This window comes from Cydia fagiglandana, chromosome Z (genome assembly GCF_963556715.1).
Source record: "Cydia fagiglandana chromosome Z, ilCydFagi1.1, whole genome shotgun sequence".
Taxonomy (NCBI): domain Eukaryota; kingdom Metazoa; phylum Arthropoda; class Insecta; order Lepidoptera; family Tortricidae; genus Cydia; species Cydia fagiglandana.
Genome location: NC_085959.1, coordinates 26472364 through 26498796, shown reverse-complemented (window position 1 = coordinate 26498796; position 26433 = coordinate 26472364). Strand labels below are relative to the sequence as shown.

The 26433-nt window shown below is 34.8% G+C and overlaps 1 protein-coding gene and 1 long non-coding RNA gene across 6 annotated transcripts in view; one reads left to right on the top strand and one right to left on the bottom strand.

The window, feature by feature from the left end:
• LOC134678822 (uncharacterized) overlaps window positions 1-8132 on the bottom strand; it is a 39385-nt gene extending 31253 nt beyond the window's left edge. Inside the window, exons 1-4 of one of the 2 annotated variants that reach the window (XR_010100247.1) lie at window positions 8078-8132; window positions 727-816; window positions 475-646; window positions 273-312 (exon numbers count right to left, since the gene is read on the bottom strand). This is a non-coding gene — a long non-coding RNA (uncharacterized LOC134678822). Of the gene's footprint in view, window positions 1-272; window positions 313-474; window positions 647-726; window positions 817-912; window positions 1316-8077 lie in introns of those variants that run through there. The other variant, XR_010100248.1, reaches the window with a different exon arrangement.
• Window positions 8133-8328: 196 nt separating this feature from the next.
• LOC134678185 (gustatory receptor 5a for trehalose-like) lies at window positions 8329-26433 on the top strand. 4 transcript variants are annotated; one of them, XM_063536643.1, is made up of 11 exons: window positions 8329-8520; window positions 8589-8659; window positions 9804-9880; window positions 10863-11049; window positions 17701-17910; window positions 20853-20957; window positions 21764-21945; window positions 24479-24642; window positions 25110-25278; window positions 25736-25825; window positions 26118-26433. In XM_063536643.1, the coding sequence occupies exons 3-11, from the start codon at window positions 9809-9811 to the stop codon at window positions 26214-26216; spliced, it is 1278 nt and encodes a 425-aa protein (XP_063392713.1). In that variant the 5' UTR covers window positions 8329-8520; window positions 8589-8659; window positions 9804-9808; the 3' UTR covers window positions 26217-26433. The 4 variants fall into 4 exon arrangements, with proteins under 4 accessions (XP_063392713.1, XP_063392712.1, XP_063392710.1 ...); XM_063536642.1 differs by having other exon boundaries at window positions 8329-8659; XM_063536640.1 differs by lacking the exons at window positions 8329-8520; window positions 8589-8659 and adding an exon at window positions 8844-8955.

Below are 26433 nucleotides of genomic sequence, written 5' to 3'. Positions count from 1 at the left end.
TGGTTAATAAAACGCGCGTTTTTATAAACGGTTCTTTTTCAAGTTTGAAACCGTGAGAAAGAGGCAATTCTAGGAATAATGATCTGTAATAATAATAAAGAACAAGAAATGAATGTATTTGGCTTAAATAAGAGAAAGGAAGTTATATGTTTTTCAAAATGAGGAAATATAAGGAAATTTAACGGAAAATAGGTAAATTTTTTTTAGTAATTAATAAAAATAAAGCAATTAAGTTGACTAAATAGAAAAGGAAAGAGAAAAAAAAAACTTACCATTTACATCATCTTCTGACGAGATGGAATAAGTAGAAATCTGTAAATCAAATAAAATTAGATTAGAATATAAAAAAAATAGGAATTGCGGGACGTTTTGAGGTTTTGTGTGCTTTACGGGCGAGCCTCGGTCACTCAGATATTAAACACTTAATTACACACAACACAACTCAACAAAGAAGAATATAAAAAGGGAACTTACATTCTGGACTTGGAGGGGACTCTGGATTAGAGATTGGACTATAAGAAGTTATGTTAACGTTAATTTGAGATTCAGAACTCGATGGAGAGAAGTATGGAGGTGCGCGAGTAATATAAAAGTCTTGGCAGCATGGAGTGGGTTCGGTTTGGGTTCCCACATCGACTGTTGTAGGCTGGAAGAAAGGGAAAAATTTAGTCACGAACATTGCAGAGAATTTTAAGACAAGAAAAACAAGAATAGAAAGAAACTCACCGCTGGGAAATATATGGTGGGAACTGTTTGTGTTCCCACATCAAATTTGTTATCAGTTTGTGTGCCACAAACTTTAAATTCTTGAGTTGCCTAAAAAACAAAAACGAAAACAATGGGTAAATAAATAAAACACTAAACTAAGAGTAAAAGTAAGGGTAATAACATCAATTTAGGAAATTAACTCACCATTGTATTTGATACAATTTTGACACAGTGACTGATTTAGTCTTAGAGGTCAATCGTTTTGAAATGGGCAGTTGGGCGGAAGAAATTAGCGGGGTGAAAGGGGAAGGGAATGTACGTCCAGAAATTATAAATAAAAGTATATTGTAGCTATTCGCAAAACTATAAAATAGTGTAAATAATATGTTATGTTCAAAGAAAAAAAAAAGAAAGGGAAAGACATAATTTCATTTTATTTTTATTTTGGGTAAGTTTAAAGAATTTTTCCAATAATAGGAGTAATTTCATTAAAGAAGAACCTAAATAGTTTCTGAACGTATTTACTATTGACAGATACTTTTCACAATCAATTAGGACGATGAAAGAAAACATCTAGAATTGATATTAAGTAGAATAAAGAGCAATGAGAAATAGACTTTATTTGTATATGTATAAAGATGAGGTTAGTAAATGAACAAAAAGGGAATTAGATGGAAATTTCACCGTAGTAATATTTTGCTTGATTTTGAAGTTTGTTTGGATGGACCGGCGGAATGATCTTGAACAGTTTGTTATCAAACAAGAAAAGTTTTACTTGGTTGTGATGTAAGAATTAAGAGACTTTAGATCGGTAAATAATTACAGGCTCTAAAAGTGAGTGGTGTTGTGTGAACTGTGTTAGTTATTATGGATCATTGCCCGACTTTTCCAGATGAAAATAATAGAAATTAGGTAAGGTTGTTTCGTATACTTTGTGTTCAATCTCATTGTAAATATTTAGAGATATGTGGTCTTTATTTCTTGTAGTTTGAGTGTATGCCATCTCCTGATTACCAAAACAGCTTAAATATTGGGATATTTGTATTATAACAATGATAAAGGAGTGTAGTGATATTGTTCTGATGATGCAGATTGGAGAGGCGAATTTTTCAATAAAAGACGTAAGAGGGGGGCATGATCGTTTTAAGATTAATGGGAAGTATTTGGTTATGTACAAATTGTATTACAGACAAATATATTGCAGTTTTGCGTAGTATTTTAGAAAATGAATAGGCGTAACAAACTATTTTCGGCACTTGGATGATTGGCGTAAAGTTTTATTCTCAAAATGCGTAGTTATAAGAACATAAGGCGTTATATAGTTGGCTTGGCGTAGTACTATAAAAGCGGTTATGCGAGACAAATATTCGCGGCGATTGGCTATTTCTCAAAATGCGTAGTTATAAGAACATAAAGCGTTATATAGTTGGCTTTGCGTAGTATTATATTTGCGGCAATTGGCTATTTGGCGTAAATATCATTCTATCCATAATGCATAGTTATAAAGGCGTTTGTCAAAATCTTCGATATCTTGACTCCTACTTTCTTGTTATGAGGTTATGCGTATGATAAACGTTTGTAATTGGCGTAAAATATAGGATGTTCATTGAACAAATACATATATGTAATAATATTAAAATTTATATCAAATTGTAAAAAGGGATTTTTTTTTTCTATGGAAATTTTTATAATATAGTCATATTCACAATGGACTAATCCATTGTGAATATGACTATATTATAAAAAAATTCCATAGAAAAAAATATATGTAATAATATTAAAATTTATATCAAATTGTAAAAAGAAAGGGATATTTTTTTTTTCTATGGAAATTTTTAATATAGTCATATTCACAATGGATTAGCAGCTATGACTGAAACAGTATATGTGAGCTGTTGAGGAAGAATGAAAAGTGTATGAAACAAAAATTACATAAGGAATATTAGATAGATGAATGTAAATCAAGGCGTATGTGCGGTATAATAATAAGTTTTGAAAGGGTTTCATCATAGTTGCATTTCTAGGAATAGTGACGGCAGTTATTGAGATTTTGACAGGGACAAATGGGATTACATGAAATTGTTATCAAAAAAGTTTAAGAGCTAGGTTAACATTAATACCTTTTTATAGGTACATTCATTTTGATAACAACTGACTCAACAAGAAGCTTTTAATCGAACTAAATACACAACCTGTGTCCTTATGGGAAAAATCAGGAAAATTAGGTAAAACATAAAGATCAATATGCAATTTTTTTTTCCTTGATCCAAAATTTGGGTTATGAAAAAAAAAACTTCTATTTTCAAACAGGAATCATTTTAAGGATAATTAACTATCTGATTGATCTCATTTGTACAAGGACAAATGCCAAAAAAGTTAGAGTATTATTGTGTAGTGCCGGAATGTGGGCTGGTTTCCTAGACTATGGGGAGAACAGTTATTGTTGGTTACTTGGAATAGAAAGGCTTTTTCATTTTAGTGAAGATTTTTGTAGGTTCATTATACCTGAACAACGTAGGTAGCGAGTTCGCCTGCCGAACAATGTGGCTCTAGATCTCAAATGAAGATGCAAAAATTTTACCACTAGGGTACATTTGATTCACAACCAAATGCTTTTATTGGAATGAAAATTCATGGCTGGCGATAATTTGACTCATGGAACAGGAAAACCACTAGGTTTACAATTCACACTGTATAATAAGTATTCTTTTAAGTATTGGTCATATTTACACACCACATCTACATAAGAGGGATTAAAAATTTCAATAACTGAATATTAATAGGGGCTTTTCATTTCGACTTCAATACAAAAATCGTTTAGTTTTTGTATTTACGTCTGCAAGTGGGGGCAGCTGTAACAGACCGCACGGGCTCCTGTACAGATATTAACTAAAATTATATGTATATAACAAGTATAATTTAGTGTATGTATATAATCAACATTTATATTGGTAAATTTGTCAGTAAGTCAACGGACAATTTTATTCTAATATCTAGGAAAAGCATCATCATACAGTAAATAATCGCAAACCCATAAATAAGCTTATATAAATATAGTTTTATGATTAAATAAGTCGGCAAAACTCTAAAACATAAATACAATGTTATAAAAATTTACATAATCAGTAAAAATGAAAGGAATGCGATCTAGATATCAGGCGTGTGTTGGGGAATGTAGGTCAAGGCCGTTGCCATAGTTTCGAAGCGGATTTTGGGGATGCCATATGTTTAAAATTACACTAGAATGTCGGGAGAATTGGTCAGCTTTGGGGAGAAATAGAGTTAAAAAAAATTAAATTATCATAAGGAAGTTACACTAATTAGCTATTTTATTTATTTGCATTGTACTCAGACAAATCGAAAAACATATGTCCAAAAAAGGAAAATGGTAAATACCTCTGTGAGAGTTTTGTTTGTGGATAAATGATTAATATTTGATAAATTAATCATTTATTAAATCAGTCTTACGAGGAGGTTCCGGGATCGAGTCCCGATGGGGACCATTTGTATAACATGAGGTGGTCATGTGTGTATGTTACAAGATCGTGGGAGTTTTCTATGTATACGAAAGGATATTTGGAAATATATGGGAATGGGTCATTAACAAATATCTGCGGTGCAGACTTGGATTGGTTAAGGTCAAGACTATGATAATGGTAATGTGCAAAATCTTCTAATGTGAAAGTAAATAGGCGAAATTACCATGATAAAACAGAAGGTTCAATCTCTGTATGGAATAATGGAAGTAGTTTCAATCAGTATTGTCATCATATGTCTTAATAAATTTATTAAAGTCAACTTCCACCAATTAGTACAAATATTGCGCATCTACAACTTCCCCACTGTTTCCGTTAAATAAATAATAAATTTTATTGGGAAATTTAAATTTGTAACTGGTATCCGCGTAATCAGAGATCGGAAACAGGAGGTACGCGTTTATATCATTAATTACTACAAGCCCCTTAGCTGCTGAAAGGTTGTCGACCAATGCCGTAAGGATCGAACTGCGCATGACTAACACTATTTGCACTAATTGCACTATTTTCACTATTTGCTCTATTAACACTATTTGCACTGTTAACCGTTTGGATAAAAATGAACCATAACTCATATGTATTAAGGTAGGAATTGGATTAGTCTGGGAAATAGAAAAATATTAGCTATAAAAGGGGAGTAATTTAAAATTTGGGGATCATTCAATTTTGAAAATTCAGACGTGTAAGGTGAAACTCTGTCCGAGCGAATATCGGTATTTTGCTCTAGTCTAATCTTTAGTATCTTTAAATTAAATTAAATTAATAATTAAAAATTAAAGAAAGCTCTGCCATCGCGCCGTGAGGCATTGAGCTCGGTCTGGAGCTGTTGAAGTCGGAGCCAGCTGCAAGGAGATAGGAGGAGGCTGAGAGGCAGAGCTACGGTAGGAGAGACGGCAAAGACCAAGGGGACCAATTGAAATTTCAACTAATATTTTTTTATTATTACATGCAGTAAGGGGTTAACAAAAATATAACTGTGTACTAACCCTAATAACGCTGTTTAACTGGGGACGGATATGAATAACGATGACAACGAAGTCTTTTGGTTAAACAGTGGTTTCAGAAGTGATTTATGTTTTGATTCGAAGTGATTGTCAGGCAGATTGCCATTTTTAAGTAGGGAAGTATTAGCATACTAACGTAAGTCAGATTGACATAGAATTTGGAGTGGTACGAGAAACGAAGCGATCCTGATTCGGTAAGAGATTAGTTAGAGAAACTGTGATTAATTTAGGGCCAGTTGCACGAAACACGTTTAATAGACTGATCTTCGTCAGCCGGTTCACCTCGGCACTTTACTAAGGAACTTTTCGTACATAAAAAAAATGTAGAGAACTCTTTAACGATACAGACAGTTTCATGCAATTGACCCTTATTGTGTTAATTTTCAGGAAGTGAAAGATAACGATTTAATTATGTAGTGAGTGTTTGTGTGTATTTATTTTCAGGATTATGAATATCTTTATTCAGTTTTAGGGCGTTATAGATAAAATAAATATTTAAGAGCGTTTAAAATAGATATTGAAAGCGATTACGTTTCAAGATGATTTTAATTTTGTGTAAATTTCAGAGCGTTTATTTTTCAGAATTAAGCTTTTACTTAACATCTGCATTATCCTCTATCAATTATTATTTCATTAACCTATTGAGCTATTTGCTCAAATTCCATCTACATTCTAAAACAATTAAACGACAATTTTAAAATATGCTTATTATAAAAAAAAATGTAATTATTTATTTTCTATAAATTTTATATATTTAAATTATGTATACTTATTTCCTCTCGTAGCTAGCTTTCGAAAAGGGAAATTAGAGTTGGCTAATTTTTGGCATTCCATTACATAACAGGTTTAGTGAAACTCTGACAATAAGACCATTTTGATTTAACATATATAATTTATTTAAATTATAGAATCATTTTTAGTGTTATCTTTTAGAAGTAATTCCTTTATTCATTGAGTACTTTTTTGTAAAATTCCATAATTACAAAAAAGTGGGATAGCCTTATGATTAAATTTTGATATTTATAGTGAAATTTGTTAGATACATATCTGTAGAATCATTAACTTTTAAAGAACAGTCTTGGAGATTTAATTAAATTCACATCTCTCATTGCTTAGGCCATGTAATTATGGTAGGTTTTCATTTCTATCACTGAAAGATTGAGAATAAAATCAAGAGCTCAATCTGCATAAAGCAGATTGTTTGTTGTATATTTTACTGATAATGGCATGAATTGGAAGCAATAATTCCTTCTATCAATTTATATAAAATGAAATGAACTATTCAGGATAATAGACAATTCTGGCACTGACTATGTGTAACACAATGTCAGGCAGTGGTCCGCTATACGTGGAATGTGGTATCATTACATGCCTATGGAATTTATAGTCTGGAATTTTGAATATTTCCATAAAGGCTAAGGCCTGTCTAACATTATTTTACTTGAAGGAATCTGAGTCTAAGGACATGCCATTTGATGGATTTATACTCATTAGAGTGATTTTGGTTAGAATTAAAAGATGACTGTATGATAAAGGTCCAACTAGGATTATCCTGAGGGATCTTCCGCTTTCTTTGCTAGAATGAAAATAGGATTAGAAGCCGTCTTCATCCCGACGAGAAAGATTGGAGTGGTTGTAATAAAAATATCCCACAATTCAAAATTTATTTCAGGGATCAAGTGTTCCTTAAGTAAATTGCTTATTTGTAGTACTTAGTTCTAGTGCTCACAAAAGTGTTATGACACTAGTATAGAGTTTCTCTCCATAAATGTTCTAAGGAACCGTTACTCAATTTTAAGAATATAAAAATTGAGTCCGACAACTTCAATTACTCACACGCTTCAGCTGGAGAATTGATATAGATGATATATATTCCTATAACAAGCTTCCAGTGGGTAGAAGGCATTACCCCAATTATGTAAAAAACTATTATTCATATCTTTTTATTTTTATTGTGTACCTAAGCTAAACTAATTTATACAAATTTACTCCCTTTTGGGATCATATAAAACTTTACCATCATTTGCTTATTACTACATTAACATAGTTATCTTTAGAATCTTAAGATTCTTACATGTACTTGTTTTTAATTATTAATTCTAGATTTCTTTAACAGGCTAACTTATCCTTCTAATGTAAAAAGAATCTGGTTTATTACACATAACTTAGGAGTCCTTCCATTAACTAGACGATCATAACTTTCTTTATGGCCATTTTAATTTATTGTAGATACAGGTAATTTAGATTTGCTAATTAATGAGTGTTAAAGTAGAGATAATAAGTGGAGTATTTTAGGGGGTTGTTATAGTCTACAAAAGGCCCCATTGGACTATCCCAAGTCTTTCTTAGTTTCTGCTTGCTGCGGTCTTGGAACAATATTACCTACAATAAATAGTTTATTATAAAATATACCTACGCAAACTCGTAACAAAACTATTCGACCAATGTAGATATTTTGAATATTAGCCCTGGGGCAGCAAAATATACTCATTTGAATATTGACCCATAAGCTGTTTGAGAATGAGAATGACACATATTTTCTTTTAAATTGAACCACAAGCGTAGCCAAAAACGTGGTCTGAAAAATGGAATCTTGAGCGTTGAGAGGGTTTCAAGATACATGGGTAAAATACCTAAATTTTGCAACCGAGGGAAACACAAAATTTTTCACCACACCAATACAAGGACAATACTAATTTAAAATATCAAACATAATCAAAGCAAATCGATTGAAAATTAATGTTATTAATTATTTGTAATTCAAACTTATTAATTCTACCAGCCAACATAAGGAAACAACACAAAATTTCCATTAATATGCATACATACATATAATATGCTCCTTTCTTATTACTTTTTGAACAATCAAGCGAGTCTTTACCTGCTGGTGTGGTGAAAAAACAATTATTCATGTTGTGTGTCATTTTCATTTACGGTAATGGTTGTGTTGTGTTTGTGGGATAATCGCGCATGAACGAGATCGCGTGAGATAATACCCTATTGCCATATTGACCTAGGTTTAAAAATCGATGAGAGACAAATTACGGTTTCTTTGTGTTTGGCTATTAGTTAGCCTCGCAAGCAGGCTCGATCGCTTTACAACGCGACACTATCAGCTTCATTTATACCTATCCAATCTATCCATCATAAAACAATAAATATAAGCTGTCTATTATGTACTTAAAGTCAATTAAGATCGCTACCAAAGATATGAATTGTAATTTACGGTTACTTAAATATATTTTTCGATGACTCACTCACGTTGGCAGGGTGTAGGTATATATTCCATGAAATAAACATTTCCAAACCTCAATGCGGTGTTAACGTTGTTCTTGTGCAGGCACTGAAAGCGTAAAACGGTACCTGTTCGTAGTGGTCGTCATCATAACATCAATTTTATTGTACGAATTAGTAAGTATTACTATTATTAGAAATGAAATATTTTTATTCGATGTCGATTTAGGAAGTAGGGTAGAAAGAGACAATTAAAACACGTCATGATTGAAACAAGCCAAATTTCTGGAATACTACAACAGCTATGCATGTGACGTACTCAGTGTACACGGTCGGCTATTCTTAAAATAGCGCTCGAGCGCGCGAGCAACGCGGTAGTGCAGTTGAGGAGCCGTTCATAAATTTCGCGTGCTCGCATACTATTTCGTTTAGAGTGTTTTTGATTACTTGAATTCGTTTGTTGATTCGGATGGGTATTATGGAATTATTTACCTGCACACACACACAGACACACAAACACACACACACGCGCGCGCGCACACGCACACGCACACAGACACAGACACACAGGCACACGCACATACACACAGACACACGCACAGACACACAGACACACGCACACGCGCACGCGCACATGCACACGCACACACTAGAGTGTTGTTTGTTTGTTGAGTGAATGATTCATTACACGACATCTCCTTAGATTTCTCGGCAAGCCTCGGCCTGGCATTTATTAGGCGTCAGAAAATGCCTTTCTTTCCATCCCTCGGCAACAATGCACTTTATAAGTTACAGTACAAAATTTTATTATCTTATACATGGGCGTTTTCAGAAATAAATATTGAAAACCTGATTCTTTCACATCTGGACGTTCTTGGGCTCATTCTACTCAGAATCGACAGCATTCTCCATCCCACCATAAAAAAAAAGATGTCCCAAAATGTCCATTCCATTACGTCACGTTATAGTATGAAAAAATGTTTCACTTGTATGTGCGTGGCGTAGTGGAATGTACAATTTTCATACAAATTTTTGGGACATTTTATTTTATCATCAGAATTGAATATGCTAGTAATTCTGAGTTGAAAGAACCCAAAAACACCAGGATCTGTGAGAATCGGGTTTTCGATATTTATTTCTGAAAACGCCCACATTCGTAATCATGATATTCAGATGCCGATAAATGGTAATTTTTTTATTAATATGTTTGTGAAATTTAGTTGATATCATGAGCGTTGTTAAAGATGGATTATATAGAAATATTTAAAAAAAACATTCGTCTATAAAAATTAAATAGGCCACTATTCTATTTTATTTTCAGTCATTATGAAACAAAGAAAACGACTCCAAGCCCAAAAAAGCCAAAAACAGAACTTGCCTTATGAATGCTTCCATGATGTAAGTGATTACATATTATAGTCAGTCTCAAAAGTAGCGAATTAGACTACGCGTCAAAAGTAGCTATGTTTTTCTCAAACAGCTTATGAATTAATTTTCAAATGAACAAATATGTTCATCACAAGGCTAATATTCCAAACACCTACATTGATCGAAAAGTTTGTTATAAGTACAAATATTTTTATTATAAACTAAAAAAATATACTATTATTGTTCCAAGTCCGTAGCAAACTCGGCCGAATTTCACCTACAAAGGGATAAAAACGGAGATTCGTTCTCATTTTAAAACTACCTACGTATTGGATTGTAATGGATCATTGCACATACAATGACATGAGGTATATCTATGTATGTAATTAGTTTATATAGCTTTGCCATCCAGCTTATAAAACAAACAAAATAGAACAAATCAAGTTTTATATGAATAATTTAAGTTAGCTGTATTTTATTTAAACTATAATAAATGTTTATATATATATAGTGTACAAGGTTTCAGACCAATCTAGCTAGTTGTTTTAAAATGAGAGCGTAACTACGATTGTACGGAAAACCGAGTTTAAGCATGTTTTGTTTATCGGTCCTGTAAATTAGTAGCCTTAAAATGCCACATACATAAATTAAAGCTCTTATAAAATTATCGAACGTATTTTTTAAATGGTTGTGGCCATCAGAAACATACAGAGTTACAGTGGTCTCCCTCGATGTATCTCACTAGGCACCTTTTTTTGACGGGAAATGACTTTATATAAAGTTATATATTTAAAAACCGAATAACATCTTTATATTAGATCACAATTCGCCAACTAGAAATTGTGGCCAACCGCCTTATAACGCCTCCGTCATCTTCCGAGCTTAACTATGTTTCGTTTTGTTAAAAAGTAGTTTTAGTAGACCTTTTAATTATTTTTGCTTCCTTACGTAGAACACCTTGGTGTGTGTGTTCATTTCTAACATTCTCTATCCGTAACATTTTTTTCTTTAGGATTTTTTACAGATAATGGCAAAAATATTCCGCTTCTCACGTTGGTTTGGTGTAGCTGGCTCTGGAAATGTTTTGTGGAAAACATTTGGGCTTTGCATTTTGCTTTTGCTCGGAGTCATAGAAGGCGTTGCTATTTGGCGTGTGGTTAGAGCACTTGCTGGATTATCTATTGATATTGAAGGTCATAGTAAGTATTTAGAAATTTTTAATTAATGTCGTGAAAGAAATTTGGATATTTGGGAAAAACTGTGAAAAACAGTTTAACCAGGTTTATAAATCCATAACTCAGCTACCATAATCCGAAATCCGAAAAAAGGGGATGCCTACATCAAATTTACATTTTGTTGGGTTGCAAACTTGCATTCTTGTACGTATTACAACATTGGTGGTACCTGTCTGTTGTACAGTATATATGATATGCATTATATTTAACTATACTCAGGCACACCCACTTTGCCAGTAGAAAAAGGCTATAAACTAAAAAAAAGTAGGCGCGTAGTAGGTATTGACTTCTTATAGAGAATTGTGTATTTCGCGCCTTTTTCTACCTAATTGACAAAGTGTGTATGTGTTCACGAACAAAACATAAAGATTTAATTTTATTTTGTCTATGGCCAAACTGTCCTGGCAACACTTTTTTTCTTTAACGTCCTTCTCAAACAATCATGGCCATCGCATGTTGTACGGCTGCAAATAAATTGTGTTTCTATGATAATACATGTATCAAAAGTGATTTCCATGTTTTATTTCACAACATGGAACGTGGTCCTTCGTAAAAAACAATAAATCAGTGAAGTTTATCAACAATATTGAACAATTCGCGTGTGCAAGTAAAGTGCCGGGCGTGATAGTATTTGTCAGAAAATCTATAATTTTCGGCTCCGCCTGTGTTTCGTTTCGGCCCGTGAAGCATTCCTCTAGTGAATAACAGTGATTTAAACAATAAATTGTTACAAGTACGGCTATATCCATACTTTGTCCATACGAAAATTACGAAACTTCGAGACCATTTCCGGGAAGTCGGCGGCCATTCTCCGCGGCTCGTTCCCGCCTCGGTTCAAAATCGGCGATCTTGGCAGTGACGTTCAATGACAGCTCTTCGTGCTTCAAGTTGGCAACAGTGAGAAAACGTCAGACTGGACGGATGACACAAATGTCAGAATGACGTGCGATTGACATCGTCGAAGAGGCTATTTATAGAATTTAGATTGTTTGTTATTTCAAAATAACTCCAGAGGAGAAAGCTGCAATGGAGGAACAACTAAAACGATTGAAGGCTAAGCGGAGTGCGCTTAAGGGTGCCATCACAAGAGCGGAAACGTTTGCTAGTGACTGCAACACCGCCACTGAAGGCGAGTTACAAGCTAGAAAAGAAAGTATTGTAAGTACATTTAAAACTTACGAATCAGTGAATATAGACATATTAGTTATTGATGAAAGTGATAGTGAAGACGTTTCGGTCATGGAGAACAGATACTTTAAAATTGTAGGTCTTTTAGACAGGGCCATGAAAGCTTTGAAACCTCCACAGAGTGAGCAGTCACAAAATCCACAGACTTCTCACAGCTCTAAGATACCTAATATAGATATCCCTTACTTCAGTGGAAAGGATTTCACAAAATTCAAACCTTTCATGGACCTCTTTTGTGCGGCATTTGATAAAAACCAAACACTGTCTGATGTTTAAAAGTTATTCTACCTAAGAAAGTATGTGACTGAGGAGGCCTTAGGCATTATAGTAAACTTACCCATTGTAAACGAATCATACCATGAGGCGATGGAATTACTGAAAAAACGGTTTGATAACAAACCACGCCTTATCAGCAACCATATTGCTGTGCTTTTAGATATGCCTTCTATGCAAAAAGGGACTGCTGCAAATATTAGGGCTTTTATTTCCCAAATACAACAGCAATTATATGCACTGAAAAATTTGCAGAAGACCATCAAGGACTGGGATATGCTGTTAATATCCATTTTAACCAGAAAGTTGGATCCATATACCAACCGCGCGTATCATTTAGACCGTGTGGACCCGGATCAAATGCCAACTATGGCTGAATTTATAGCCTTTTTGGAAAAGCGTGCTATGGCGCTGGAAGACAGTCCACCGGAGAAAAATACTATTCAAGAAGCTAAGTTTCAATACAAACCAAATAGCAATAACAAAGTTGTAAATGTAGCCACAGGCAGCTATAACAGTCCTTGTGCATATTGTAACAAACAACAGCATCCTCTATATGGATGCGCAAAATTTCAATTGGCACCTGTGAAAGATAGGCTAGAATTTGTAAAATCAAACAATTTGTGTAATGTGTGCCTAAAACAACATAAAAATGATTGTAAATTTAATTTTAAATGCAAAGTTTGTAAAGAAGGGCACAATACCCTGTTACATGAAGACAAATCTTCAAGCACAGCTGCTGAACCAATGGTCAGTTGCCATTCAAATATTTAAAAATGTGTAAACATCTTGTTACCTTCTATAAAGGTCAAGCTTTATGACACAAATGGTCATGAGCATATTGTAAAGGGACTCCTCGATTGCTGCTCCCAGGCTTCTTTTATTACAAAAAAGTTAGCTGATAAATTGAACTTAAAAGCTAAAACTGAAAATTCAGACATTACTGGCATTAATAAGCAAACAAATAAAATGCAAAAATATTTTGATGTAAAAGTTTATTCATGCGTACACAATGTGAATTGCGAAGTCAAGTGCTATTTACTTGACGAAATAACTGAACAATTGCCACAACATCCTGTAGATGTCTCAAACATAAAAATCCCGCAAAATATTCAAATGGCAGATGTGAATTTCAATGAGCCATCGGAGATAGATATACTTTTGAGTGCAGACATATACTTTAGTGGGCTCCTAGATGGTATGATACAGTTGGAAAATGGACCAACATTGCAAAACACTGTATTTGGATATGTTGTGGGAGGTAAAGTGGATTGCTTGAAATCTTCATGCCGCATCTCAAATGCCACTCTGGTATCAAATTTTGTTGCCTGTGGAAACAGAAATAATGAATTAGAAAAAATCATGGAACAATTTTGGCTCTCCGAGAAAATTCCTGGAGAACCTGCAATAAATATTGACAAAAATAAGCAATCTAGTGAGTTTATAAAAGCGGAGGAGATATTTAAGAAAACAGTAAAATTAGAAAATAATCAATTCCAAGTGGACTTACCCTTGAGTGCTCCTATGAGTGAACTTGAACTCGGCGATTCCTTCTCTGCTGCCCTGCAGAGATTCCTATGTTTGGAAAGAAAGTTTAAAAGCAATCCACATTACTTCGAAAAATATAAACATTTTATAAAAGAATACTTGGAATTGGGGCATGCCAAGATTGTAGATATAAATGACTATGACATATATAATGGTGCTGTCTACTTTCTTTCACATCATGGTGTGTTAAATGAAGCTAGTAAAACTACAAAGTTAAGAGTAGTATATAATGGTAGCATGAATACAAAAAAGAATAAATCATTAAATGATGTCATGCTGAATGGCCCAGTGGTCCAAAATGAACTTTTCGATATACTAGTTCTTTCACGCACGTATCTATATACGTTAATATGCGACATTGCAAAAATGTTTAGAAACATTTTTATAAATGATGAGCAAAAAAGCTTACAAAACATACTCTGGCGTGACAGTCTGTCTGAGCCTATTCAGTGCTTGCAGCTGCAGACAGTTACTTACGGGTTAAAATCATCTACATTCTTGAGCACACGCTGCTTGATAGAGCTTGCATCTAGGTATGAAAAGGATTATCCCTTGGCGGCAAAGGCTATAAGGCAAAATACTTACGTTGACGATGTTATCGGCGGTGCCGATGATGTAGACTCTCTAAAATACCTGAAAAAAGAGCTTATATCTCTATTAGAATTAGGCGGATTTAAATTGCACAAATGGTGCTCAAATGTTGATGAGGTACTTTCAGATATACCTGCGGAACAAAAATATTTTGATCATTTGGATCTTAATAAAGATAATGTGATAAAAACCTTGGGGGTTAAATATGATATAAATAATGATTCATTTACATTTGAAAGCCCACAAGAAGATGAGAATAAATTAAAAACTAAAAGAACTATTCTAAGCTTTATTGGAAGAATTTTTGATCCGCTGGGTTTAATTAATCCAATCATTGTGTCGGCCAAAATCTTCATGCAGGAACTATGGGCTTTAAAGGTTTCTTGGGACTCTGTCTTACCTGAGCAGCAGCTTGACACCTGGAAAAAATATCTAAAACAGTTAAATGACATGGATAAAATAGAAATAAAAAGATGTTTAAATGTAAAGGATATTGCAAAAGTAGAACTGATAGGATACTCAGATGCCTCATTTAAGGCCTATGGTTGTTGCTTATATCTAAGAGTAACAGATAAAAATAATAAAGTCAGTGTAGATCTACTGTGCTCTAAATCTCGAGTTGCACCCCTCGGTAAGGTACTTACTATTCCACAGCTTGAGGCAAATGCTGCCTTGCTATTAGCTAAATTGGTGCACAAGGTCAGCAAAACATTAAGTTCTCGATTTGAGCACAACACAATATTGTTTAGTGACTCTCAACTCTCAAATTGTTCTTGCATGGATCAATAATCCACCTAAAGGTAATACATACATATATAACAGGGTAAAACAAATACATACGTTAACAGGATCCGCTATGTGGAGTTATGTCAAAACTTCAGAGAACCCCGCAGACTTTTTATCTCGAGGGCTGTCTCCAGAGAAACTAAAATCTCAGGCCTTGTGGTTTCATGGGCCACCATGTTTATTGGATCCAAATTTTGATATAAAAACGTGTCCTACTAAATATGAGTTACCAATAAAGACTGTGTTAGTACAAATTAACCAAGATAATGATAATAATAAAGACTGCATAGATTTATTAAATAAATATTCAGATATCAATAAACTTCAACGCGTTGTAGCCTATATGCTCCGCTTTTGCAATAATTGTAAAAAACCCTCTGAAAAAATTACTGGTGCTCTAACACCAAAAGACTTAAATAATTCTATGATTGTCATAATAAGACAAACCCAAAGACACTTCTTTTCAAAAGAAATTGACTGTTTATTGAAAGACATTCCAATCAAGACTGGTTTAAGTGGCTTACACCCCTTCCTAGATCAAAATTTCATTCTAAGGACTGGTGGCAGGTTACAAAATGCAAGTAATATTTCATATGACAAAATGCATCCTATTATAATGCCAAAAGCTTGCCACATTACCCGCTTACTCATACATAGGGAACACTTAAGATTATTACATGCTGGTGCCAAACTAGTGCTAAGTCCATTAAGCCAAAAATACTCCATAGTAAATGGCATCAGACAAGTTAAAAATGTACTATTAAAATGTGTCAAATGTTTTCAACTGAAAGCTGCAGCTGCTAAGCAATTAATGGGTTCCTTACCTGCTCAAAGAGTAACAGCTGCACGCCCCTTTGAAGTTACTGGAGTAGACTTCTGCGGACCATTTAACCTGAAGGTAGGCAGGATCAGAAAACCATTAATAACCAAATCTTATATAGCTATATTTGTCTGTTTTGCTACCAAAGCAGTACATGCAGAATTAGTAAGTGACTTATACTCGGTCAAGCAGATCTTGTCAGTAGAAAAAGGCGGCAAATTTGAAAGTTGTAGGCGCGAAGGGATATCATCTCATAGAAAATTTGAATTTCGCGCCTTTTTCTACTGACAAGATTTGCTTGACCGTCTATAACTACAGAAGCATTCTTGGCATGCCTCAAAAGGTTTATAGCTAGGCGAGGAGTTCCTAAACAAATATTTTCAGACAATGCCAAGACATTTAAAGGAGCTTCAAATAAATTAAAAGAGCTTTATGACTTGACTTCCACAGAGGCTCACCGACAAAAGGTTGTCAGTTTTTGCTGCAACAACTATATACAATTTAAGTTCATTCCCAGTTACTCTCCTGAGTTTGGAGGTCTGTGGGAGGCAAGTGTCAAAAGCCTTAAATATCACCTAAAAAGGGTAGTTGGAAATGTAATACTTACCTTTGAGGAATTGTATACAGTGATCACTCAGGTTGAAGCGGTGTTAAATTCTAGGCCTTTGTTGCCAATAAGTGCGGAGACCAGCGATTACAGATATTTAACACCTGGGCATTTCCTTTTAGGTGCACCTTTGACAAGCCTTCCGGAAGTTGATCATACCAATGTAAATGTAAATAGATTAAAATTTTGGAAAATTGTAGAGAAATTAAAACGAGACTTTTGGAAGTTATGGTCAAAGGATTACCTCACCCAACTACAAAATCGCCCAAAATGGCACCATGTAGAGCCGAATTTGAAAGAGGGTGACCTCGTTATTGTAAGGGCAGAAAATACGGCTCCACTTGAATGGCCTATGGCTAGAATAGTAAAAGTAATACCCGGAGCTGATGATAGAGTTAGGGTAGCTGAAATAAAAATGGCTGGATCAGGAAAGATATTTGTACGCTCATATAGGAAGCTCTGTCCTTTACCAATTAATGTTAACTAATTAAGGTATTTTTAAAGCATATTGTTATGGTGCAATTTTTAAGTTTTAATTTTTCTGGGCATTGGCCGCCCCAACTATGTTCACGAACAAAACATAAAGATTTAATTTTATTTTGTCTATGGCCAAACTGTCCTGGCAACACTTTTTTTCTTTAACGTCCTTCTCAAACAATCATGGCCATCGCATGTTGTACGGCTGCAAATAAATTGTGTTTCTATGATAATACATGTATCAAAAGTGATTTCCATGTTTTATTTCACAACAGTATGTTTGGGTATTATAATTATAAGTTGTATATAGTACTTATATTTCCAGGGAGTGTAACTGCGCGGCTAGCAGGAGCAACTTTCTACGCTTCCTCGATAACTACACTTATTCTTTCTTGGAAGTTGTCTTCGTCATGGGAAACAATAGCTTTATATTGGGCTTCAATCGATCGAAGTATAGCAATTAACGTTTCATCAGATAAAAATATAAAAACCCGGATGATCACAGTAACGTCTGTGATGGTAACTTGTGTTGTTGGTAAGTGGACATTCATCAGACTAACGCTTCTGAGCTGATGAAAGCACTGTGGTTAACGGTAAAGAATAAAAATGTGATTTGTATTCTAAACCTGTCGTACTAATTTTGTATCGCATTCGAAGAGATAAAATGTCTATACGTTTTGGTGCCATGAAAAGTTACAACTTTGCCTTTCCAACATTAAATTGCCCATTGCCAGAAATCATTTAAGGTTCACTTTCTTTGTGATCTGTGTGTGTTGAATTTTATCATATATTTGTGATTGATATACTCGTAAAGCATAGTTTATTTAGTATTGGCACGCGGTTATAAAAATACAATCGTTATTCAAAATCAAATTATTATAAAAAAAATATTGTGACTCGAAAAATAATTTCATGAATCGTCTGCGGATTCGCGCAGAAATAACATTTAGGTAACAATTTCCTTGTACATTTCCGGGATTTTCATGTTCCATTTATTTAAAACTTCATTGAATATGGGATCTTGCAGATACCGTCACTAGATATTTCAATATTTAGAACTTGAACTCTCGTACCATGAAGCAAAAAAAAACATATTTAAGTTCACCTAACCACACACCTACTCGTAAATTCTTTATTATTATTACCCATAAAACAACGTAGGCATGATTTTATTACACTGACTGATTAAGACTGTTTAGAGCTCCTAGTTCCAAACGGTCAGCTTAAAATTTTTAACTAAGGACTGTTCAATTTACTAAGCGGACACTACTTAAAAATAGCATAGCAATATATTTTTTCGGCAATATACTTTTATTTGGCTGAATGTTAGTAAAATAAAAACACAGCATAATATTTAATATGAAAATAACAAAAAAGTACCGTTCGATCGGACGGAGCTCCGGGCAGTTTGGTGGATTGTCTTCCTTTTGGACGAATTCAATGTTTTTTGATTTTAGTAGACGCTGTTTAAACCATCATCTTATTGATGTGACAGGCCAATGATGATTTTAGTAGCTCCACAGTCTGGCTAAAACAAAGGCGGGGTGTCATGCTTCCGATAGATAGCAAGTAGTCGTTTTTGAATGCACTCTTTTCTGTAAATATCGTCTCCTACGGTTCATGTTGCAAAATAGGAAGCACTCTTAAGACGAAACAGGAGCTGAGTTTTAAATATTTTAGGTAAATATACCCGTCTCGCTAACGGAATATTAATATATACTATGGAATACTACGCCTCTCATTGCGGCATAGTCAATGTGGCCATTTTGGCCATTTTTGAAGGGCTCTAGCGCCTTAAAAAATATAAATATCAAAAAAAGCAAAACGGTCCGACACAGATACTGACAATATTAATCTGTGTTGAAAAAATCATTACTCTGTCATCAAAACCCACGGAGGAACCAGTCGAGTACGTTTGTATGGAGAAATGACCACTCCTGTTGGCTCTTAAGGCCACAAGAACAGATTGCTTGCCAAACAAGGACTTTCTTCCCAAATGTATCCATTTTTATGGTTTTCTCCTCATCCGGCAAATGCTCCCTTAGATTGTAGTACTGCGGATGTACTACAGTCCAATTTGACGTACGTTTTATCGTCCATTAAAATGCAACGAGATTTATCCTTTAGTAAGATTTTGACCGTGATTTCTGATCTGACTTCTCATCGGCATTTTTTTTGTAGGTCCGCCTAGCGATGTGACGAGTCCACTTTTTTTCGATTCGAATCATTCGAATCGATTCGGCCACTTATCCGAGTTGAAATTCGAACTGACTCGACTCGACGGTTTGCGTGGTTCGTGACAAGGTCACGGGCCGCGGAGCAGCAAACGAGTCAAGCGGCATTTGTTGTAAACAGAACCTTCAGGACACCGAATTAAGGTTTATTTTTCAATGGCCATACTACCAGTGAACTCGACTCGGGATGGCGAATCAAGCGGCAGTTGTTGTAAAAAGAACCTTCGGGCTACGGAATTAAGGTTTATTTTTGAATGGTCATAGTACCAGTCAACTCGGATTGAAACGGCGAATCAAGCGGCAGTTGTTGTAAAAAGAACCTTCGGGCTATCGAATTAAGGTTTATTTTTGAATGGCCTTAGCGTAGCGTTGAGTCGGCTCGGAGAGTTGGTGAATTGGCGATTCATTCGCCGAGTCAGCGGATCGGATACCAAGTTACCAGTCAGTTTAGTGGCCGAGTTGATTCGGATTGCCAATAGTCTTGATTCGAATCAACTCATCTGTAGGTTGATTCGGATTATTCGAATCAGATAACTCGACTCGCCCATCGCTAGGTCCGCCTAACGCTTACTACCTTTTTATCTATTTCGCGATCCGATAAATAATTCCGCCATTTTAACAGCCGCAGGACTTTTTCGCCGCCTCGGCTTGAGGATTTGCCGGACCGCTTCTATGCCTAGATTTCGGTAAATCTTCAAGCCTGTGGTGCTCTTCAAATTTTTTGATGATTTGCACCACTGCAGATTTTGAACATTTGTGCTTATTTGCGATTTTTCGCAGAGAAAACTGCCCGGTACACCATGTTTACACAATTGATTTGCTATCTTCCAAGTTAATACGTTCCATCGTGAAAAATAATCGACACTGGAAGAACAAATATGTACCAATTGATGATGATAGCTTTTCTAATGTCATCGCCGTCAATTGTTTATCAATAGTTTTGAAGAGTTTTTGGGTGTCCGCTTAGTAAATTGAACAGTCCTTAAGAATACCTACTTTTTTTCTTTTAATGAAAAATCGTCAAACCGCTATGGCTTATGATTAATTGATTACAAAGAATAACATACTGATGTTTTAAATTCATTACATTGTAAAATTTGTAAAATTGTGTGATGGCACCGAATTCTCGGGGCGAGGCCGACTCCAACTCTCGGTTTTTGATTTTATACTTCAGTATCTCCGTCAATTTGAGCCCCAGTTCTTCCTTACGAATCACACTGGTCCATTTCGTCATTTTCTGCAGTGGAACACGCCATGAGCATGATGTCACAAGTTGGATTCGACTGCCCGCCTTCACTTGTACTAAAGCGGTACACACTGATGTCTCATGGATTTTTGTTACTCAGAAGTAAGATCACAATACTAATATTTATAATTATGTGTCTTTAAATTAATATTATGAGTACAATTATTTCCATTTTGTGATTTGGCATTTCAGTGCTTATTGTAAAGATTTGCTTTGCCGCCTTATAAAAACGGAATACACGCTTAGAAATTTTATTTAAAAATAGAAAATAACTTATCAGATCGTCTTTATGCTCGGGTTCATACTGTACACACGGTGTAACAATAATTTAAAACGTAGATGTAATAATAATTTATTATTTTACTCGTAGTCTACATCGACATATTCGTCTTCTCTTTCTAGAAAATGTACAGGTACACGTACACATGAACCTGAGCATCCGATGCATACTTGATTGCACGTACCTAATCCCGGCCTTTCGACATCCACATTTTCCTGTGCAATCACTTTTGCAGCGACAAAAAATATAATTCAACACGGTGTCAGGAGCTGGAGGATCAGTTGCGGTAATTGGATCAAGGGTTCCATCAGCTCCTTGCTTCGAACCCCACATTTCAGGAGGCATTTTGTTACCCAGCTACTCTTGTACTTGGTGGAATACTTGTAATGATTAATATTTTGCTGGCCCTGTCATTTCGAAATAAGTATTCCATTATCGATAAATTTAATATCGGAAATATATCCCTAGTTAATTAACGTTATTGCCACCAAAACTTCTGTCTCACGTCTCTTATAATAATGTAGTTGTAATGTAAGTTTTAATAGGATTAATGCCATGGAATTTGGGTAATTTGTGTAAGATTAAAAGTTAACAGTGCGCTTGTAATAATAATGTCATTTAATTTCAGCGGATTATTCGATATGGTTTGCCGTACCGCTTCTCTTTATGAGCAAAATAGCTACGATCCTCTGGAACTATCAAGATATACTTATAGTATTAATAAGCATGGGATTGACTTCTCGATACAACACACTTAACCAATACGTTGCCAAGTTCTCTACACCCAACAAGGATTTTCCTTGGAACCCTGTAAGCATCTGGAAATGCGTTCAAAATCCACACCGGTTTGTGGCTACAGTAGTTCTTACTGATCATATTTACAGATATACTGATGATGTAGTTTTATTCTAGACATTAAAACTATTTTTTGTTTGTTAAACAGAGTTGAATGTGTGACCGGTTAGATCATTTTCCCAAAATCCATGAAGAAAGTATTCACGTTTTTGATCCAATCTCTTGCATTAGGTGTTATAAGCACAAGTACACCTTTTTGGTTAAAGCGTCTAAATTTTATGAGACATCATCGGGTAAAATTACGTCTTCACAAGAGTTGAAGGCTGTGATTCCTGCATATTTACGCCGTGCTCTGTATAGAGCATCTCGTTTTCTAAAGAAAGGCGGCAATTTATCTGTGTATTCTTCGTGTTGTATTTAAATTACTCATCTCTTCTCGAAATAATGTCGGAATCGGCCTGTAATCCTCAATGACTTTTTTTTTAACTTATCAATTTTTCTTTCCACATCAATGCTCAGAAAGTCAGCAGGGCAGCAATGAGTCCTTTCTTTTATAATAGCAGACCTTGTATCGTTCACCAAAATAGTTCCATTACAAGCCCCTTTGCTATCTTTCGGTGTAGCACAGATTCATTTCGAGGAACCACTTTTATTTGTATACTTCAAATAATATCAATGTCCACCTTTAATTAAAATCTCGCGACCATGACTACTCCGAATAAAACTTGTTTCAGTAGAAGCAGACATTTTTGCAAATTAAAATTGTGATATAATAATTATATTGTGATATAATTATGGCACATTTGGCACCTGTCTACATCTAGAGTTTCCTTTTTTTTAGTGTCAATCTAATAAACAAACGGCACTATCTTGAATAGTAAACCTCTTTAATGGAATGAGTATCAGTAAATAAAATTCATTTACATAACGTAACAACATAATATTATAACAAGACACTAGAAATTTATATATTAAGCACAATCATCTTAAAATCTTAATCATACAATCTCTACGGCCTCCTTAGTTGGTAGTAGTGACAGTGACGCTGCCTACGTAGCTGGAGGTACCGGGTTGGAATCCTGGTACGGACATTTATTTTTGAGCTAAATACTAATATTTGTTCCTGAGTCATGCATGTTTATATGTATACAGGCTGTTTTCCAACTTCTAGCCATATTCAACGAGGTGATTATTTAGGTCATACTGAACAGCTTTTGCTATGGGGCCAACCCCGAAACATCGTTAAACATTTTGACTTCCCCATACAAACCGACCGATCACATATCGACATTATGTATGGGGAAGTCATTTTATAATCATACTTTTTTGACGTTTCATACATTTCAACTGATCGGACGTCGATATTTTGTATGAGAAAGCAAATTTTTTTGAGAGTTGAGGATTGGCCTCATAGTAAAAGCTGTTCAGTTCATATGACCTAAGTAATCACTTCGTTGAATATGGCTACACGCTGGAAAAACATCCTGTATAATAATTGGTTGATAAAATTACACCGAAAGACTGAAAACGCGTGTTAGAAAAATCAAGAGCGGGTAAATGTGAATTGAGAAATGAGGCTTGTGTAAAAAAAATAGACAGCGAATAGGTCTAAAAGAAAAAAAAACGATTATAGAATAAACGCCGTAAGAAATATTTGTGAGTGGCTAAATTGTCTAATGGGAAAATATGCGAATGGAAAAACCATGTTAGGAATTAATGCGTCTGGTGTAAATTAAGAATAGGAAAAAATGCAAATAGAAATTATGCTACAGGTAAATTATGGTTTTGGGAAAATGATCTAACCAGTCGATTGTGTTGTTGTTGTTGAACCTACTTACTTAAATTCACGTAGGTAAGCAATTAATAATTACCTAATTACACAGTACCGTAGCCTCGTAGATAATGGCCCCGCGTATGAAGCTGCACACGAGTCCCGGTAAAGACATTTATTCCATACTTAAGAATGACTTTTAGGATATAATTATAAATATGTATGTAGACTTATAAATATACCTGTCGTGTCTAATTTAGTGCGTAGGTATGCACTTGATATGTCTTGCAAATAGTGCTATCCGCTTTTTTTCGGACAAATAAACCCTTTTGTTTCCCTCAAAGTGGCTCGCGAGAAAGGAAATAGTCGCTTTGAGCCAGGTCCGAGCTGCAGGGTCGATGATTTATTCCAAACAAGACATTTAAAAACCTTTTTCCACTTTGAATTATGATAGGCCGTGGAGAGCAGGGTTACTATTTACAGCACTTTGATTATATATGATTATTGATAGAATTTTGATATAATATATTGAATAAATAAAGAAAACTTGCTTATAACCATTAATTGTTGACCTCCGGTTGACTGGGTTCATATTGCATTCAATGTACCATACCCATGGATATAAATGTTATTTGTAGGCGGTAGGTTTGGTCAGCAAAGATTGGCATCTCTGTATACAAATATGTATGCAGGTGTGCTTATATAGAATAAAAACTTTATACTGGTTGTACTGACTGTACATACCTACCTATATTAATATTTTTAGTATATTTGTAGCATGATGAGTGCAGTAAAGGGCAAACGTGGCGCAGAATACGTGAGGCGTATGTAAAGCAGGCCCAGCTCGTTCGCCGATTGGATAAGTCACTGGGCGGACTCATCCTGCTCTCTAACCTTGTCAATTTTTACTTCATTTGTCTACAGTTATTTCTAGGGATTACGTGAGTACCTCTTTTATGGCCAAATGTAATGTTTACAATTGATTATACCTACTTACTTACCTAATTTTTGTACTACCTACTCTGTAACTTACATATTACTAGAACTTGTGGAAATTGAAGTAACTATTGTATAGGACAGAATAACTAGTGTTTTCACCATTTTGCACTTCTATCATGGACTAGAAATTGTGATCAGCGTTAGAGGTCTGATCTAAATGCCATGCGAATATCGATTCTTAAAAATCAATCTTTGAAGGCAGCAGTACCTTCATAGCATGCCCAACAGAGACAGTGCGTAAATCTATAAACGAGTGGCAGATTCGTTTGAATTCGTAGTGTGCTAAAGGCGGGCATTTCGAATAACAATATATTGTTTGAAAACCATATTGACTTACCTATAAATAAACATTAAATTAATGTAATTAAACATCATTATATTAATAAGTATACCTATAATTATGTTTCAGACAAGGACTTTCTGGAGATGTGATAAAACGTTTGTACTACGTGGTGTCGTTGGTGTGGCTATGCGTCAGAGTGAGTTGCGTCGTGCTCGCGGCTGCCGATATAAACGTGCACTCCACGAAAGCTCTCCGGCACCTCCATGCTAGTGACAGACACTACTACAATGTAGAGGTAAGTTGCAAAGATGGATGTATTTAACGGCAGGTGATAACTGAAGAAAACGACAAATTCAATATAAATTGCTTGATGAAATTACCTTTATGTCGTTTCGTGCAGTACCCAATGCAGTCAATTTTAACGCGACATTACTATATAGCCCCAACACAAGCGCAATGCGGGTTGGTACACCTACCTATGAATATCTTCGCGGGTTTCCTCACAATGTTTTCATTTACCAAGGAGCTCGAGATATTCCGTATAAAGAGACTTATAATGGTAACAAAAATATATTACCTTTTCATTCCTGGGGCCGTTACTGTTGTTTTGAACCTGTTAGATATAGGTATAAGGTAGGGAGGTGCTTAACTAGCGGCCAGCTTTATTACCTACACATTGTGAAGCTACTATGGTATATTATGCGTGTTAATTGTGTACCGATTTGTATTTAAATATCTGAATTTATTTCTAGATTGTGAGGTTACAAAATCAACTCAGTAAAGATTATGTTGCTTTAACGGGACTGGGATTTTTTTCTCTTAACAGAACAATTTTATTGCAAGTACGTAAGTACTATTCAATTTACCTATAGTTAGATTTTTTTGATTATGTGTATTTATAAGAATCCAAACAAAACTACATAACACTGGCTCTAGTGTTTATCCACGCAGGTGTACAGGTCTTTAGAAGGAGAGCCATAAGTGGCTCTCGACAGAATTTTCTTATAATTACATTGGATATGATTAAAATAAAAACAGTTGATAGCTTTTCCTGAATACCTACTTATTAACTTTAAATCTACTTTAAGATATATTTGTACCCAATTTTAAATGAATAACTTTTTCTATTTACAGATGGCGGGAGCAATAATCACGTATGAATTAGTACTAATACAATTCGATGATCATGGATTTACGGAACATAAGTCTGCTCTAAATTCCACAACGTTCTAAAGCGTCAATGCCTACATGCTGTGCGAGCGCCGAAAAGAGATTCTCTCATTAACAGTTTTACTGGTGTGGTACATAGGACTATAATAATTATTATTTATTAGCCAAACTGATTACCAATATCATATATTATTAGAATCGATTCGGGGCGTATTAGATGTATTCAAGTTTAGATTAGTTCTTCTTCATTGTAGATATTAACACATAATTAAATATAATA